The 19,034-nt window shown below is 36.6% G+C and overlaps 1 protein-coding gene across 3 annotated transcripts in view; it reads left to right on the top strand.

Annotated features, from left to right (window-relative positions):
* Positions 1–214: 214 nt before the first annotated feature.
* Positions 215–19,034, top strand: part of caskin2 (CASK interacting protein 2) — a 61,899-nt gene continuing 43,079 nt past the window's right edge. For 2 of the 3 annotated variants that reach the window (XM_051915097.1, XM_051915098.1), the window contains exons 1-3: positions 215–762; positions 1,127–1,479; positions 17,694–17,745. In XM_051915097.1, coding sequence (XP_051771057.1) covers positions 1,386–1,479; positions 17,694–17,745 — 146 coding nt within the window. In that variant the 5' untranslated portion in view covers positions 215–762; positions 1,127–1,385. The remainder of the gene's footprint in view (positions 763–1,126; positions 1,480–17,693; positions 17,746–19,034) is intronic. The other variant, XM_051915095.1, reaches the window with a different exon arrangement.

A 19,034-nucleotide genomic window follows, 5' to 3' on the forward strand; every position in this document is an offset into this window, starting at 1 on the left:
TAAAGAATGCTGGTAACCATACAGTTGATGGCACCCATTGACTTCCATGGTATTTTTTTCCCTATTGTGGAAGTCATTGTGTGCCAACAACTGTCTGGTTACCAACATTCTACAAAATATCTTCTTTTGTGTTCAACAGAAGAAAGAAACTCATACAGGTTTGGAACAACATGAGGGTGAGTAAAAGATGACAACATTTTCATTTTTGGGTGAACTATCCATTTAAGTCACCAGATGTCGCACTTACTTCAGAAACAACAGTGACTTTACATTAGGATCCCAGAAGTCTACCTTGACTATATCGCCAGAATTATTATCAAAGCATACGGAGACAATTGTGAGATAACTGTTAGGTTAGTCTTGATTAACACCTATGGTATAAATACAAACTGTAAATGTAACATGCAAAGATATACACAGCTTTAGAACATTGCATCCAGCGATTTAAACATACAGAGGATTTTATAGAATATATTCGCCATTATCCTTTTTTTCTGGAATCGCTAAATTGAAGCCAGAGTCTGTGAGACTTAAAAGCGCACCTTTCAGGAAGAGAGTTAAACCAGGGAGGCGCGTGATAGAGACGCGCGCGCGCTCACGCATCGGTCACTTGTGTTGTGTCAAACACGTTCAAGTATAGCATTGCGCTTTTGCGATTTCCCCAACAGGAACAGAAATCATAAACGGGATTATACTTATTGAACTACTTGGGTTTCGTGGAATAAGTGGCTTTAAACGTTTAATCGACCTTACTACGTATTGGTGAGTATGTGATCCTACAGCTCTACACGGCAAGTGTATTCCCTATTTAGCTTTTGATTAAAAACATCCAGACAAGTAACCGGTCAGGAAAGTTGTAATTATTGTTTAGGGTCATTTTAAACGTCTTATTATCCGTCCTACGCTACTTTCCATAACAAACAAATGATCACAGAAGCGCTCTAATGTTGCCTTGGAAGTGGTGGTTGCCTGTTTATTGTAAATGAAAGAGAAATTAAAGAGAAATTACAGTTGTCTACAGATTTAAGATACCATACACTGTTTTCTTCAAAAACAATGTTTTATGTTCAAATATGTTAAAGTGTATTATGATAATGATAACACAGCATGTCTCTTCTTCCCATAGGTTTCCATGTGATGTTTCTGGCTTTAAGGATGGCTTGCATTCAGTGTATACCCACTGCTCAAGAAACATCTACTTTATGTAGCATAGGACCTTAAAAACAACTCAAATACAAATTAAAAGCTTAATGTGCTAAATGTTTTGACCATATTTGTTAAAAAATGATAAGGTAAACCAAAAGCCAAATCCAAGGTTTCGTGAACGGAGAGAATCATGATATTGTGAATCCAAATTGTAACACTCTTCTGGGAGCTGGAGAGCCATGGGCAAGGAGCAGGACCTTCTTCTGGCTGTGAAGAATGGAGACCTTCCCTTGGCTCATAAACTACTGGCCAAGATCAAGACCAACCGAAATAGTGAGTTTTTAAGACACATTTCTTCTTTTGACAGCTAATCATTGTGTGTTAATGATATCACAATTTTTAGACATTGTAAATGTAGTTAACAAATTCATCATGTACTGAGTCAATACGTTATCAGCCACAGATCATATTATAAGTCATGTGTTAAGTATGTAATCTCATTGTTCCACATTTAAAATATTTTAAATGAGCTAAGCTGCAACTTGATACCCTGTACTGTACAGTCATTCTTGAAAATGCTGTTATTGTGTGCTCTTCAGGTGAAGAATTCATTTTCAAGTGTATAAGTCATTGATTTGACTTGCCTAGATGTTACTGTGTCTGTAAAGATTAACCATTAGGGACTAGATAGGTACTTTATTTAACACCTGAGCTGCAGCAGCAATAACACTAGAGTCTAGACTAATCGCTGAATCAGCCTTTGTATGACACTAAACAACAGCTGCATCCAAACTGAACATGAAAAGTCCATTAGCATTTCTTGGCCATTCCAGTAATATGACTTTATGTAAACACGAGATGTAAATGGGTACCTTCAGACATCAACTGTATTTGGAATAGTATGCCAAAACCTTTTTTGGAGATTAAATCAAGTAGTCTCTTACTCAGTAGGGGTCAAGTTAGTGCAGTGCACCTGCAGAGGTTGTTTTCAGGACAGTCTGTAAGGCTTTCCCAAGCAGATGGAGACTGTATTGACTGGAGGGTCAGTTCCTGGTGGGCCAGACGGTCAATGAACTCCACTGCATATCTGAATGGTGATAGTCAATCCAATTATGGTCATATTCTGCTAAAGGATATTTAATATAATTATTTAGTGAATGCACTCTTTGAATTTGTTTTAATAGTTTTAAAGTGAACTTAAAGGGGTGGTTGATTATGATTTCACTTTTTTAACTTTAGTTAGCGTGTAATGTTGCTGTTAGAGCATAAAAACATCTGCAAAGTTATGACGCTCAAAATTCAATGCAAAGGGAGATATTTTCTTTTACAGAAATCGCTTTTTAAGAACTACAACAAACGGCTATTAGGGACTACAACAAGCTTCTTCCCAGGTTAGTGACATCACTAACCCTAAAATTGACATAAACCCTGCCCCCCAAGAACACACAAGAAAGGGGGTGAGGCCATGTTGGGCTGCTTTGGAGAAGAGGAAGAGTTTTTGTAGTAGAGTTGTTACCATGCCATCATTTTACGCCATTTTACACTCATGCTAGTCGATGAGTTGAATCAACTCCACAGCAACTACATAAATTTATCCACTAACCAGAGACTTATATTACATCTTGTAAAAGGGGCATTATAGATCCCCTTTAAGTTTTGCAGCATTTCCGTGGTTCACACTGTTCAAACAGTGAAACAGTGGCATGACACAATAAAGTGACCAGCGATAAAGGATATCTCATGTAAATCTATATTTTTGTCCTAACAATATTGAATATAATTTAGTAATTTAATATTGAATATAATTATTGAATGTCCCTGTCAGTCAAAAATTCATATCGATCTTAATCATGTCAAGGCTTTTGATTAGTAGTGGCTTGAAGATTTTTGGAACTGGGTTGAACTTCTGCCTGAATTTTTCAATAATTTTTTTTAAAATATCAAATTAATTTATTTCTGATTTGAGCTGGACTTTTTTCATTGTGCTTTTATAAAAGTCTCAAAAAAATGTACTTCATTTTAATTCATTTTTTAAAGTCGCAATGAAACGCAAGCAGCGACAGATCTTTTCTTTCATGTTGTGATGTACATATGTAGGGTGGGAACTTGGTTCTCTCCAGTGTTGCCAAGTCCGTGGTTTTCCCGCGGAATTGGTCTACTTTAACACTGTTGCCTCGGGTTGTTTTTTATGTCCGCGGGTTGAAGCGACCCCGAATAACTTGATATTTAGTCCCTGGAATGCAAATTTTACCAGGGGAACCCCACCAAAAATGCAGATTTTACTCCCCGGAACGTGATTTTTACTGAGGGACCCCCACTGAAACACGATTTGGCTAGTTTTGGGCTAGTTTTGAGCAGCAATTTGGCGGGTTTTGTTGTGAAAACCTGGCAACCCTGGTTCTCTCCATCGAATGTTGATCGAATGGAGGCAGATCTGAATGCGAGCTTGAGGTTGAATTTAAGAAAGGAGCAGGGATTAAAGTGGAGATATCCAGCATACGCCACTGGAGAGAAGTTATGATATTTTAATTAAAATTACGAGGGTATAAAAAAAACTAAAAATCAATAACATGCATTTAAAAATATATATTGGGTGAATTTTCATTTCATGCCCACTGGGTCAATCATGCCACAGTTTCTGTAGATTGAGCGTAACTTGTATTGAACCTGGAACAACCTTTAAATTCCAAACACCCTTCTTCCATTTTGTCAAAAATCTGGTATCTTGTGTTCATCCCTGCCCCCTCCCGTCTTGTTACAAATCAGGGATAACCCATATGGCAAACTGACAGATTAACTTTAAAGAGAGCTGGATTTCTGCACACCGTTCACTGTTCCTTAACAATGTCACAGGCTGCTTTATTTTCATTCGCTTTTGTTCCCTAAAAATGTAGTAGCCCTGTAAATTACTGGGGTAAATACCAGCAAGACAGATGAGTTGAGCCAGTGAGTTTTTCCACACAAAGCACGTTTAACGCAAGCATATACATGTTTTAATACTCTCTCCTCTTGTTCATGACAGATGGGTCAGGCTACTCAGGACTGTTTTGGAATCTGCTCAATGAGTTAATCCATGAGCGATGTTGTCAGTCATCACTAGCTCTAGTATAAACTGTGTAAGCCGGCCGTTCCTTCAACTGAGCAGTCCTGCATCTTACAGTCAGCTTTTAAATATTCATCGAAACTAGAGATAATTAAGGGATGGACAGTATTATTAGCATTATCTGAGAGCTTGCATACATTTTCTATTTTTAGCTTAATTAGCCTACAGAACACAAGTCTACTGTAGAGAAAACAAACAACGCAGATCAGAAGACATATTCAACATCTTAAATTTAGATCCTCACATTTATTTGCTTACTGGAAATGACTGCATACATTCTTTGAATTTGTTTTAATAGTTTTAAAGTGAACTTAAAGAATTAGTCCACTTTCAAATAAAAATTTCCTGATAATTTACTCACCCCCATGTCATCCAAGATATCCATGTCCTTCTTTCTTCAGTCGAAAAGAAATTAAGGTTTTTGATGAAAACATTCCGGGATTATTCTCCTTATAGTGGACTTCAGTTGGCTCCAAACGGTTGAAGGTCAAAATGACAGTTTCAGTGCAGCTTTAAGCGATACCAGACGAGGAATAAGGGTCTTATCTAGAGAAACGATTGGTCATTTTCTAAAAAAAATAAAAAATAATTTACGTTTTAACCATAGACGCTCATCTTGAACTAGCTCTCTTCTTCTCTATTAGAATTCCGGCAGTATAGACGCTGCTAAGTATATTACTGCCCTCCACAGGTCAAAGTTTGAACTAATTTGTACATAACAATTAGTTCAAACTTTGACCTGTGGAGGAGCAGCAGTTCAAACTTTGACCTGTGGAGGAGCAGCAGCTTATTTGCATTTAAAGGGACACACACAAAACAGCGTGTTTTTGCTTACACCCAGATAAGGGCAAATTTGACAAGCTATAATAAATGATCTGTGGGGTATTTTGAGCTGAAACTTCACAGACACATTCTGAGGACACCAGAGACTTATATTACATCTTGTAAAAGGGGTATTATAGATCCCCTTTAAGTTTTGCAGCATTTCCGTGGTTCACACTGTTCAACCAGTGAAACCGTGGCATGACACAATAAAGCGACCAGCGATAAAGGATATCTCATGTAAATCTATATTTTTATCCTAACCAGAGCATGATGGCAGTTTGACATAATTTGGTTTCTGTTTTTGTGTCATAGCACTGTGTAGCTCTGCCTACTGTGAAATCTTATTTATCTAAAATCCCAGTCCACGTAGCTGTATATTTAAATTTCAAATATATTCTAATGGTTTCTTATTGTGCCATGTAAAGGTTAATTTCAGCGTGGAGAGACAAACTACTTGTTATTGGAAACACTGCATCGCTTTTGGTTAGTACATGTCAGTGGGAAAAGCTATTGTTTTTAGCTGCAATAAATATATAAATTTAGTTGCGTAGTTAGACGAATCAAAGCTGAAAAGTAGATTGTTTTATTTCTGGTTTCACTGTTGATGCAAATGATAGCGAATCTCTACGGGCTTCAAAAATCACAACACATAAACGTCTTAATTGGCTTATGTAATGGGTACAATGCAAGTGTAATATCATACTAATGTGAAAGCAAGAAATCACCACTTGCAATAATAATCAGAGAGAATAAGAAGTTATTTCATTGTAGAAATGGTTTCATAAAAAACAAAATACACAGACCTGCTCTTTTTAGTAATCAGTTTTGCCTTAATATGATACAATAACCTGGATTATATTTGACCTCTGTGACCCAAATGTTCTGTACTGTAAAGCTGAATAATGACCTACTTTGAGGTACTTAACATAATCTTTGGTATCACTATGACCACTAGTCATATGATCCACCGAGCTTCAGCTCATTCAGAACAGATTTTTGTTTTTTGATCAAACTTTACTGCCCTGGTTATTCATAACGTCATTAATTTTACAAAAATGAGCAATTAAATGGAAGGACGCTTTCATAATAAAAATGTCCTGTTTGGAGAAGGATCTTTATTCACAGAATAGCAAGGTGTATATGATCTGACTGGTTTTCTGCAGCTTTGTTTACTGTCGTCAGCACCAAAACAACCTTACAAAGGCAGGCGACAAAACCAGACTAGGAGATAAGAAATCAGAACGGCATGTCTGCTTTCGTTGTAATGATTTTATCATTCTCCAATTGAGTGACTAGGATCAATCTGTAAAGTTTATCTTAAATATTTTTTTCTTGACGTCCTCCTTTATGGTTGGGTAAAGATTTTCATTTTGAGTCATGTATATTTATATATTCTTTTTTAGGCTTCAGAAAGCCTTTTTTGTGCCACAGAACATGTTATAGTTTAGTTTTTGTGGGTGGCATCTGATTTGTATCAAAGCTTGTTTCTGCCGCAAAATAAAAAATAAAAAGGCTAACTTTGTATCTCACAATTTATCAAACAAATTAGTTTATATTTAAAAATTCTGAGAAAAAGTCTGAATTGTGAGATTTAAACACATTTGCAAGGAAAAAGTCAGAATTGAGATATAAATGTGCAATTTTGAGGAAAAAAAGTCAGGGTTGTGCGATATAAACTTGAAAGTTTGAATTTTCTATAAACTCACAATTCTGAGTTACCTTTTTTTTTGTTGCGAGTTTATCACAATTTTGAGGGAAAAAGTCACTATTGTGAGTTGTAAACTTGGAATTGTGAGAAATAAAGTCAGAATTGAGCTATACAAACTCGCAATTGCGAGAGAAAAAGTCAGAATTGCTTGATTTTATGCCACGAGTGCTTCATGCAGTTAAATGTGGCAGGTGAATTATTAATATTCATTGATTGTTTGATATGGATGTATTCGTTGCCTAGTGTGTGTAAGACAAATGAATTGTTTTTTTTTTTTTTTTTTTTTTTTTTAGTGAAACTTTGCATTTAAGATGTAGGTTTGTATGAGTCTTTTGCTAGATCATTTGCAATATTTTGAATGTACATTTATCCAGTATAAGTCACCCTTGTGCACAGTCACATGGTGTGTTACATAACCGGGTCCTTCGTTTATCTCCGCTCATCCACTGACAGTGAGCTCAGACACCTTGACAATTTTTCCACTTGTTTTGTTCAGGGAGGCTTTCATCGTGTGGCAGAATGTTGTTTAAGAAATGAGCTGAGATCCAGTGTTTTGGAAAGGTATTACAGTAAAACCTTTTTCCTATTTTGTAGTGGTAATTCCCTTTGAACACACTGTCACAAAGGCTCATGGGATAACAGTAATGTGACTGCTGGTTCTGGATGCTGAACTCCACGTGGGTAAACCGTATGCAAAGATGAAAAGTTTGTCTTTTGTCATTTCAAGTCCTCGTCCTACAGTCTTCATTTCTAAAGCTAGCTTGTCGCAGTTTTTTTGGTATCATATATCGATATATGAAATAAAATGGCTTACAGCTTTCACACAATGTCATAGAGTAGAGAGATTGTTGGCTTGTATTTCACACTGTACTATTTACTGGAACAAATTGTAGATAGGTCAATCAACTCTATACCTCAAATTGATTCTGGCAAGCCAAACCCAATCAGTAGTGATCCATCTAATTAAAGTCATTATCTAATCTTTTGAGAGCTTTACCTCCAACACCTGCTTGTGTTCCTGTATATTTCTAAAAAGTGTTTAGGATCATGTGACTGACAGTGTTCACATTTAGTCTTTTTTTTTTTTTTTTTTTTTTTTTTTAACATTGTGAATTTTTAAGTCATGAATAAAAAGTCACAACTTAAGGACTATTCTATTTCATTTGACTTGAATAACAAATTGTCTTTTTATAAAAAGGTCAATGTGTAATATTTTAAAATATTAATGATGCAGTTATGGGGGTCTAGTTTGTTTTTATATATATATATATATATATATATATTAAACCCTCTCACATTTTTGTAAATATTTTATTATATCTTTTCATGTGACAACACTGAAGAAATGACACTTTGCTACAATGTAGACACTACACACAAAGTAGTGAGTGTACAGCTTGTATAACTGTGTAAATTTGCTGTCCCCTCAAAATAACTCAACACAGCCATTAATGTCTAAACCGCTGGCCACAAAAGTGAGTACACCCCTAAGTGAAAATGTCCAAATTGGGCCCAAAGTGTCAATATTTTGTGTGGCCACCATTATTTTCCAGCACTGCCTTAACCCTCTTGGGCATGGAGTTCACCAGAGCTTCACAGGTTGCCACTGGAGTCCTCTTCCACTCCTCAATGACAACATCATGTTGCTGGTTGATGTTAGAGACCTTGCGCTCCTCCACCTTTCATTTGAGGATGCCCCACAGATGCTCAATAGGGTTTAGGTACCCTCAGCTTCTTTAGCAAGGCAGTGGTTGTCTTGGAGGTGTGTTTGGGGTCGTTATCATATTGGAATACTGCCCTGCGGCCCAGTCTCCGAAGGGAGGGGATCATGCTCTGCTTCAGTAAGTCACAGTACGTGTTGGCATTCATGGTTCCCTCAATGAACTGTAGCTCCCCAATGCCGGCAGCACTCATGCAGCCCCAGACCATGACACTACCACCACCATGCTTGACTGTAGGCAAGACACACTTGTCTTTGTACTCCTCACCTGGTTGCCGCCACACACGCTTGACACCATCTGAACCAAATAACCAATTATCTTGGTCTCATCAGACCACAGGACATGCTTTCAGTAATCCATGTCCTTAATCTGCTTGTCTTCAGTAAACTGTTTGCAGGCTTTCTTGTGCATCATCTTTAGAAGAGGCTTCCTTCTGGGACGACAGCCATGCAGACCAATTTGATGCAGTGTGCAACGTATGGTCTGAGCACTGACAGGCTGACCACCCACCCCTTCAATCTCTGCAGCAATGCTGGCAGCACTCACACGCCTATTTCCCAAACACAACCTCTGGATATGACGCTGAGCACGTGCACTCAACTTCTTTGGTCGACCATGGCGAGGCCTGTTCTGAGTGGAACCTGTCCTGTTAAACCGTTGTATGGTCTTGGCCACCATGCTGCAGCTCAGTTTCAGGGTCTTGGCAATCTTCTTATAGCCTATGCCATCTTTATGTCGAGCAACAATCCTTTTTTTCAGATCCTCAGAGAGTTCTTTGCCATGAGGTGCCATGTTGAACTTCCAGTGACTAGTATGAGAGAGTGAGAGCGATAACACCAAATTTAACAAACCTGCTCCCCATTCACACCTGAGACCTTGCAACACTAACGAGTCACATGACACCGGGGAGAGAAAATGGCTAATTGGGCCCAATTTGGACATTTTTACTTTTGTGGCCAGCGGTTTAGACATTAATTGCTGTGTGTTGAGTTATTTTGAGAGGACAACAAATTTACACTGTTATACAAGCTCTACACTCACAACTTTACATTGTAGCAAAGTGTCATTTCTTCAGTGTTGTCACATGAAAAGATATAATAAAATATTTACAGAAATGTGAGGGGTGTACTCACTTCTGTGAGATACTGTGTATATGTGTGTGTGTGTGTGTATAAAATATATATATATATATATATTACTGTACAGGCATTACTCCAATCTTCAGAGTCGCATGATTCTTCAGAAATTATTCTAATGTGCTGATTTGGTGTTCAAGAAATATGTCTAACTCCTGTCAATGTTGAAAACGGTTAAAACAGTTGAAAACGGATACCAAACTTTTGAATGGTGCAGTATATCGTCTTCTGTCATGAAAACATGTATTTATATGGAAAATATGAACTTTTATACATTGATATGAAACTTTGCAAGTGTGTCAGAATGATATAGTAGCTTAACTGTTACAGTGTTGCAAAATCTGACTGCAACAAGATGTTTGTCTTCTAAGTCTCATCTCTGAAAGTTGCGTTTTGTAATGGATTGGCATTAAAGACAATCTAAGAGCTGATATTTTCACAGATGTACTTTCAGTGATTTTAATTATTGTTAGCTTAAATGTGACAAATTCCTAAAACCTGTGTAAGTGTGTGTATATATAAGGCTATTGTTGATTATTCCTCAGACACTCTCTCTTCTCACATGGTCACGTCCGTTTTTCAGACTCACTCCTGTATGTGCCTGTATGTTGTTGTGATTTTAAAGGTTTTTGAGGGGCGATTCTATTAATGAGTAAAGGTGGAAAGATGACTTCAAGCGAAAAAAAAATCAACAGGCCCAGTGACAATGAATGACTTGATATGAGGTATCCTTTAAATTAGCTCATTATGTTTATTGTGTGGGTTTAGGGAGTGGTTGAGCCCTGTGCGGTTACTGTGGCTCATTTCATTTGAGAGATGCCCACATTAGAAGCAGCTCTTCCATTCAACGAGAAAAGACCACTGTTGACAGACACAAAGGGTGTTTGTGTTTCCACGCACGCTTTTGTGTGGATACTGTGAGTGAGGGAGGGAGAGGGGGACATAGATGGAAATTGAGAGATTGGGTGGGTTAGCCATGTCTGGAATGTTGTGTCATGCTGAAACTTGAACTCGTCTTGAAAGGCCCATAACATCAACTTTTTTTTCTTTCCCTACATATGTAAAGTTCATAGCTCTGTTGGCATTGTGCCCTCTGCCTGCTGGCCATGGGTTGCCTCTGGAGTACAACAGGGCCTGTGATTAGCCCAACATGAGCCAAAGGCGTGGCTCACAGACCCCTCAGATCCATAGAAAATCTGTGATGGAAATTTGATACAATGTCAGCCTACAGTTGGATTGGCCAAAATAGATGTATTGATCTGTGTACGCCACGTTTTTTTTTTTTTTTTTTTTTTTTTGCTGTTTTTTTTTTTTTTTTTTTTAGTTAATTTAAAATGAACTAATGCAACACTATTCTTAAACATTTTGTGACAGCTTAGGGTGTTCTCATACTTGGCAGGTTTAGTGTGATTAAAACAAACTCTGGTGTGATTGCTCTTCTAGTGCGGTTCATTTGAAAACGTGCGAACACTGCCATCCGAACACTGGTGTGCACCAAACAAGTGGAAAGTTTGATTAAATGGAAGTTTATTGAATCCATTTGTGTACACACATTGCGCAAGTTGAATAGGGAAGGCGTAGGATGTAGCGTAAGCGTTTTGAACTGCGAGAGGCGTTACACTTTCTTAAGTGGAATACGGAAGGCGGTCTGGCGGAAGCTAGATATTTTACTTTTTTAATATATATTTAACATGTTAAATATGGAAATTTTTTTTCTAACACAAACGCATCGCTTCACTTCAGAAGGCCTTTGTTAACCCCCTGGAGCTGTGTAGAGTACGTTTATGATAGATGGATGCACTTTTTTTCGAGCTTTAAACAGGTGGTTTTCCGGTTTCCGTATAAAGCTTTGGAGCATCAGGGTGATTATTAATATAACTTCGATTGTATTCATCTGAAAGAAGAAAGTCAGATACACCTAGGATAGCTTGAGGGTGAGTAAATCTTTCATTTTAAAGTAAACTAATCCTTTAAAATGTTATTTTCTTGTTGTATGCCAAACTGTCAATAACGATTTGTTATTGCAACCCCCCCCCCGTTTTTTAATATATAATTGTAATATTGTGGTCATGTTCTGAATGAAATACTAGCTTACTACTTACCATTGTGCAGTATATACTGTATACTGGCTACTATTTGTGGAATTATAGTATAATATGGTAAGCATTATTCCATGAAAAACAGTTTAAACAGTACTATACTTTCACATAACCAACACATTGCAATGCTAATGTTATTTTGCTTTTTTGATTTTGTGTGAAAGTGCCTTATGTTTGGCAGTCTGATCATGTACAGTAATGAGTCAAGAACCAGGTCATTGCTGATTACTTCATAATTTATCACTGAAAATAGAGGGTAAAGTTGAGTTTATTGCATTGTGGGATGCAGTGTTTGAACGCAGTAGGTGGTTTAATTCAACTCATACACGTTTCTGCCATATCCTTACATAAGTAAGAGTAAATAGAAATATAGACCAGTATGCTAGTATTCATGGTGGCATGTGTTTCGATTCTTGCCCAGACCTTGACATTTTTATTACTTCTAATAGGCATAGCTAAATAATTTAAAATACCCCATTATGCTTTTTCAAATATTACCTTTCATGCAGTGTGTAATATAGTTGTTTGTGAATGTTAAATGTCTGCAAAGTTTTAAAGATCAAAGTGCATGAAAAATAAAGTTAATGTCTCCTAAAAGAAAAAAATGATTCTGAACTGCTGAATTGAGTCATCAGCAATTCCAGTCTCAATTCCTGTTACATACCTATGTAACAAATTTGCATAATGCCAGCCTATTGTCTTCATTGACTGCCCACTTACGAAGTCTACTTTGACCTAGTGTTGTAGTACTCAAGACCGGTCTTAAGACCGTTTTTTGAAGGTCTCGGTCTTGACCACATTTGTACTCGGTCTTGTCTCGGTCTCAGACTAAGATTACTTGGGATTTTATTTCAAGAATGGTCAAGGACTGCGGGGATATCACTAAATTTCTGCTGTTTTCACAAATTTGAGCACGATTGCAAACATTATATTGCTTTTATACAAACATTCGATAAACAAAATTGTATTTTTAAAACATTAGTCTCAACATTATTTCTGCATGTGTAATTTTTACCAATTCAGATGTAGCTTGTGAGCCACCTTTGCTGTGCAAAGATGAATTTTGTTGTTAGTGATTTAATTTGATTGGTAACTTCTCTATATAGTGTCTTATTCAAATTTTATTTAATGATTAAAAATAAGACAATAAATACAGACCCTTAAAGTCTTGGTCTTGTCTTGGTCTCAACACAGATTGGTCTCGATTTGGTCTCGGATTGGTCTTTGACTACAACACTACTTTGACTCACCTTCAAACACTAGTTGTAGCTGAGGCTTGGAAGAGTTAGGTTTGTGTTTTTGACATTTCGAGAAGACACTGTTTTCAGCTCTGCACATCTACTTTGCATGCACTGCAAAAGGATGAGGACTCTGTCTGGAATTGATGTGGAAAAACTGACGACATTGTTCGTATCACTGTGTATCAAGCACCGAGGAAGCCTCTGGAGCTGAAATCAGATATGGTAATAGGCGTTTCATTCCTGAAATGCGCTGTAAGCGATAGACCAATCACAACAGACTCGGCCATCTGACCAATCAGAGCAGAGTATAGGCTCTCAGAAAGGAGGGGTTTAGAGATACTGAATACAAACCGTTTTCAGATTCTTTGAGAAATGAGGTAATGCAATGAAATTTGTTTTTTGACCTTAAAAGTGTTTTTTGACTTTAAAATGGAATAATAGGGGCACATTAATTTTGTACAGCAAGTCTAGTACAAGTGCATTCAATTTTTTTTTTTTTTTTGCTTACATTTAATTGCATAGAAAAAGAAGTTTTCCTAAGAAGTAATTGAATTCATTTAATTTTTTTTTTTTTTGACTCTGCAGGCAAACCTCCCTTCGCAAGTCAGTATAAAATTGTATGAGTTGTGAAATTATGTTTTAAATGGTCATAAAGACATCTTTTACATACTGTACACATCCTTACATTTGTTTTTTTTTTTTTTTTTATATCTTTTAGGTCATTACCAGTTGATCATGACAATGAAAGGCCTCTCTTTAAAAGGGAGTGAAATGTTGTGATTTAAGTGAGCTGATAGCCATAGATGCCTATATTCAGGGAACAACGAATGCAGTTTTCACAATAAATAAAAGATTGTTTTCTGATTTGGTTTTAATCCAGAAGATGTGGGGGCAGGAATTCATTGCATCTTTATTGCTCCCACTATGCTGGAGGGTACAAATAGTTATAGATCCAATTTCTTGCAGTGTGATTTAGAGCAGGAGAGAGAATCTTTTTTGATGCCGATTGTCTTATATATATATATATATATATATATATATGGATTGGACGGAAAGGTTTCTAAGCAAGTGAATGATTGAATTGTAGAGGATGTAAGAGCACAAAGAAAAGTTTAGGTTTATGACATTACTTTAAAGTCAAAATGGGGCAGGCAGCTGTGTGTGTACTGACAGGTAAGTGAACACCGTTTACATTTACAGTTCAGATTCTTCTTTTCAGCGTTTAAGATGAAAGCGGTCAGGATGCTGTGTAGCTCAGAGCTCATTTTAAATGATGACACAGTGCTGTGTTGTTTAGAGGACAGACTTGTTTACTGTCACTGACAGTTGGGACAGTCTTGCTTGGCATTCACCGCTCTTCACTTAGTGACCTAGATCACATTTTCCCTTCAGCGACAGGTGGAGCGTACGATTTTTCAGTGTTTCATATTTTTTTATGTTTACAGTGCTTACAAGGCAGCTCTTTATTCCAAATATTCCAAATTTTCATTTTTATTGTTTTTTCTCTCCACATCAGTATGAACACAATAAGTACATTGTATTCATTTTTTTTGATGTAAGATGTAAAGACGCCTAATATAGAGTATGACCGAACATTCTAACTTGCGTTATGACCTTACGTGCCAGAGAAATAAGTGCATAGCCATCTTTAAAATATTGTGTTTGAACTTCCGTTTTTGCGGTAGCTCTGTAAATTTGTATGGCATTGCTGTCAAAGACTAATTAGTTAGTGAAGTGGATTTACTTATTGTAGAGTTAACGAAAGTTATCATGGGCATTGTAATGTTTGATGCGGATGTCATAACAGATGTCAGTAGACCAGGAAGATTTTAAAATGAGCGATTTTACAAAAGATTTTACCTTCATTGATCTGTGGAAATACTAACCGGAAGACAGAACACAAGGAGCGCAATGCTGAAAATGGGCGGGGCTACATAAGGTCTATAGAACAGTTAGTTAGTTCTGGTCTGCAAATCTGATTGGTCGAGCAGTGTTCCAAGGGTTCTAATAAAAAATTCAACTAAAGTTCATTTGTAGAGCACTTTTCACAATACATGTTGTTTCAGAAAATGTGATATGTGCATTAAAGGAGACTTTTCCACCATTGTGGGCAAACTGTTCTCTTTGCCTAACCGTTCCATTCCGTGCAGATCCGGCCCAGCCAGTACAGATATGGTTTCATTTTCCATTGTGTGGCTGATAACGAAGCTCTTTGGAATGTAATACAAAATGCGTCAGTTGTTGCCTTGGTAATGTAAGAGTTTACAGATTATATAAGATGTAAATAGCGACCGTTTTGGAGGATGGTCAGATATTTCTTTTAATTTAATTATTAATTTTTTTTACGTTGCTCAAATTGCAATGTGCTTAGCAATTAATCACAATTAAAAAATGTAATCTATTGACAGCCCTATTAAATACATTAAATTACACAAAAATTACAAAGGAGCAAGACTGTTTAGGGCTATATAGGTAAGAGACAGTATTTTATAATCAATATGGTGCTTAATAGGTAGCCAGTGTAGAGATGTGTAGAGATGATTTTTGACCTGATAAGAACTCTGTCAGCTGTATTTTGGATTTGGACTAATTGTAGCTTGTTTATTGAAGATGCAATGACAGTCCAACAGCACCTGGACTTGATACTGTTTGTATCACTCTGCTTGTTTGCGTTTGCATGTTCCAAAAAAGGAAAGAGAGGAACATTTATTTTGTTTGACTCCTGTGGCATGTGTCATTTAACATTTAAAGGGTTAGTTCACCCAAAAATGTAAAATTCTATCATTAATTACTCACCTTCATGTCGTTCCACACCCGTAAGACCTTCGTTCATCTTCTGAACACAAATTAAGATATTTTTTTTTATAAAATCTGATGGCTCAGTGAGGCCTCCATTGACAGCAAGATAATTAACACTTTAAAATGCCCAGAAAGGTACTAAAGACATTTTTAAAACAGTTCATGTGACTACAGTGGTTCAACCTTAATGTTATGAAGCGACGAGAATACTTTTTGTGCACCAAAAAAAACAAATAATGTCTTTATTCAACAATTTCTAGTGATGGGCGATTTCAAAACACTGCTTCATGAAGCTTCGAAGCTTTACGAATCTTTTGTTTCGAATCAGTGGTTCGGAGCGTGTGTCAAAATGTTAAAGTTGTGTGTACCATTGAAATTTCGAAGCGTTTCGAAACACTTATGACGTAATGAAGCCCCGTTTACTTAAATCACGTGACTTTGGAAGTTTGATACACACTCTTAACCACTAGCTATGTTTCTATCCACCTATTTTTATGCGCATTTTGGGATATCGCATAAAAAAACGCTGGATGGAAATGCCAAGATGCGCATAAATTCTAAAAATAAACAAATGCGCTCTAATAAGTAGGATATTTTTTAAAAAAATTTATGCGACACGAAAACATGCACAAACTACAATGGAAACACATTTACAGAATAAATTCCTTGATGCGCATCAAAAAAGACTTTGCAATGTAACAGCATAACTTTCTTAGTGATTATTTAGTGCCAGTGTATCAGGAAGTGACTTTTTTGTTCTTTTTGACTCGCTGGATGGAAATAGTGCTTTATTCGCATGTTTTATGCGATATTCAAAAATTGCGCATACGTTAAATACACAACTTTGGATGGAAACAGCTAATGATTCGAAACAAAATATTCGTAAAGCTTCGAAGCTTCATGAAGCGGTGTTTTGAAATCGCCCATCACTAGATATTGTTGAATAAAGTCATTATTTTGTTTTTTTGGTGCACAAAAAGTATTCTTGTCGCTTCATAACATTAAGGTTGAACCACTGTAGTCACATGAACTGTTTAAAATATGTCTTTGGTACCTTTCTGGGCATTGAAAGTGTTAATTATCTTGCTGTCATTGGAGGCCTCACTGAGCCATCGGATTTCATCAAAAATGTGTTAATTTGTGTTCTGAAGATGAACGAAGGTCTTACGGGTGTGAAACAACATGAGGGTGAGTAATGACTGAATTTTCATTTTTGGGTGAACTAACCCTTTAAAGGTATTGGTGGTCACTCTCCGACTATGGAAAAACAAAAGATGCAAGCCACTTTTTTGCTCTTGTCCTTATTGTATACATGGAAAAGATTATTTTTGGAAATCATTCCTAATTTGGATTGTTAGTATCCTGCATGACAGTGTTTTTGACAGGATTAAATAAAATGACCATCTGTAGACACTGGCTGATCTCATGAAGGAGCCTCAATTAAAGGAATAGTTTACACAAAAATATAAAAATTACGACAATGAACTGTCGTTTTATGGAAAAGAGCTGTGTGAAGATTTGGATATTCATAGCATGCAGGCTTGGAATTGCATGAGCGTGAGTTAATGACAGAATTACCATTTTTGGCTGAGCTGTCCTTTTAAGACAGTTTAGAACAGAGAAATACTTTTCTGACTTTTCAGTTCTTATGCAAAAAAGTAATTGTAATAACATAAATATTGTACAGATGACAAAATAGACACATAATGAATTACTCACTGGAAAAATATGAGACAACCATCAATCTACATTGTGTTTGAGTACAAAACAATTGCCTGTTGAAAGTTTGAAACAAGTGCTTTCATGCCGTAACATCATCATGCCTCATACCTCTCTAATGGAGGGATCAGCAGCTGACTGATTTGTTGAAAACATCACATCATGTCCTGACTTTAATTTCCATCTGTTTTCCTAGAGTTACTGGGCTCCACAAAGAGGCTGAATGTGAACTACCAAGATCAAGATGGGTAAGTTCTCTCATTTTCCACACGGTTGGTCCAAAATGTGAATGGGTCAATGATGTGACGGGTCATCTTTTTGTCCAAAGCCTTAATAATAATAAAAAATAAAGATATGACATCCGAAGTATCTAAGGTAGTACAACTAGACCTCTTTTATTGCATCCAAAAGGTTTTAATTATATTTTGCTACATATAAGGTATATATATATTATAATTTTGCTACATAGGTATTTTAAAGATTTTGAAGTGTCAAAAGGTCATTCGGTTTAACCGTCCAAAGGCCAATACATCCATTTCATTTGTGATTAAATTTGTGATACACCATTTCATTTGTGATTAAATCATCTTAAAATGTAGTAAATGTATATATTTTTTATTTTGGCTTGATTTTATAACCTCATATATCAACATAGTGCAAAATGGTATTAAAATTATGTGTAGTGATGTGTCTTTCAAAATTATGTGTAGAAGTCGTTGCTTTGTTATGAGAAAGAATGTCCTGAAATTAATTTAATTGATGTCATTCGGATCGACAAATATAAAGGGACCATTTTGGATCAAGTCATGCAGTCAATATCATGTGACAGGATGTGACATCATTTAGACACCTGCAAAGGACCACATGGTCCTGAAGCGAAGTAACTAACTCTCTCTTAACTAGTGATGGAAAACCGAGGCTTTCTGAAGCGTTTGAGGCTTTCATCAAATTGCGCCGAAAAACGGTTCATTACTCAAAGCTTTTAACACAGTGCGCATTAGCGACATCTGGTGGCCAGACTTGTTTTCTCCACCATATTTAACAAATCGGGGAGCAGATCTACGGTTTGAAAAAGCACGTGACCATACAAAGCTTCGGAAGTCCCTGACACGAATCACGCTTGTCTTGGATCATTCAATCTGTAAACTAAACTAATCTTATCTAAATTATTTTGTGACAATGAGACCACTATACTGGTCATTGGATTCACATATTGATCAGTAATATAAAATATATAATGATGTGATCATAATTGACAGGAGCAGTTGAAACAATATTTTGGCTGTTTAACTCTTATGTTCTGTTCGGGGTCTCTGAGACCCCAGCAATAAAACATGGTTAAATGCATTTTCCTTTTATGCATCAGCTGAAGCGCCAATTTTTTCAGATAAGCCTTCCCGATTTTCCGATACTGCATGACGTTTGAAGCTTCAAACGTCATCAATCACGTGGTATTGTCATTTCAATACAAGCATCGGTACAGTGTGTGATACAATTGTGCTTTGAAAACTCGGAGCATCGGAGCCCCGGTATCAAC

Source organism: Ctenopharyngodon idella, chromosome 12, assembly GCF_019924925.1.
Source record: "Ctenopharyngodon idella isolate HZGC_01 chromosome 12, HZGC01, whole genome shotgun sequence".
NCBI classification, from domain to species: domain Eukaryota; kingdom Metazoa; phylum Chordata; class Actinopteri; order Cypriniformes; family Xenocyprididae; genus Ctenopharyngodon; species Ctenopharyngodon idella.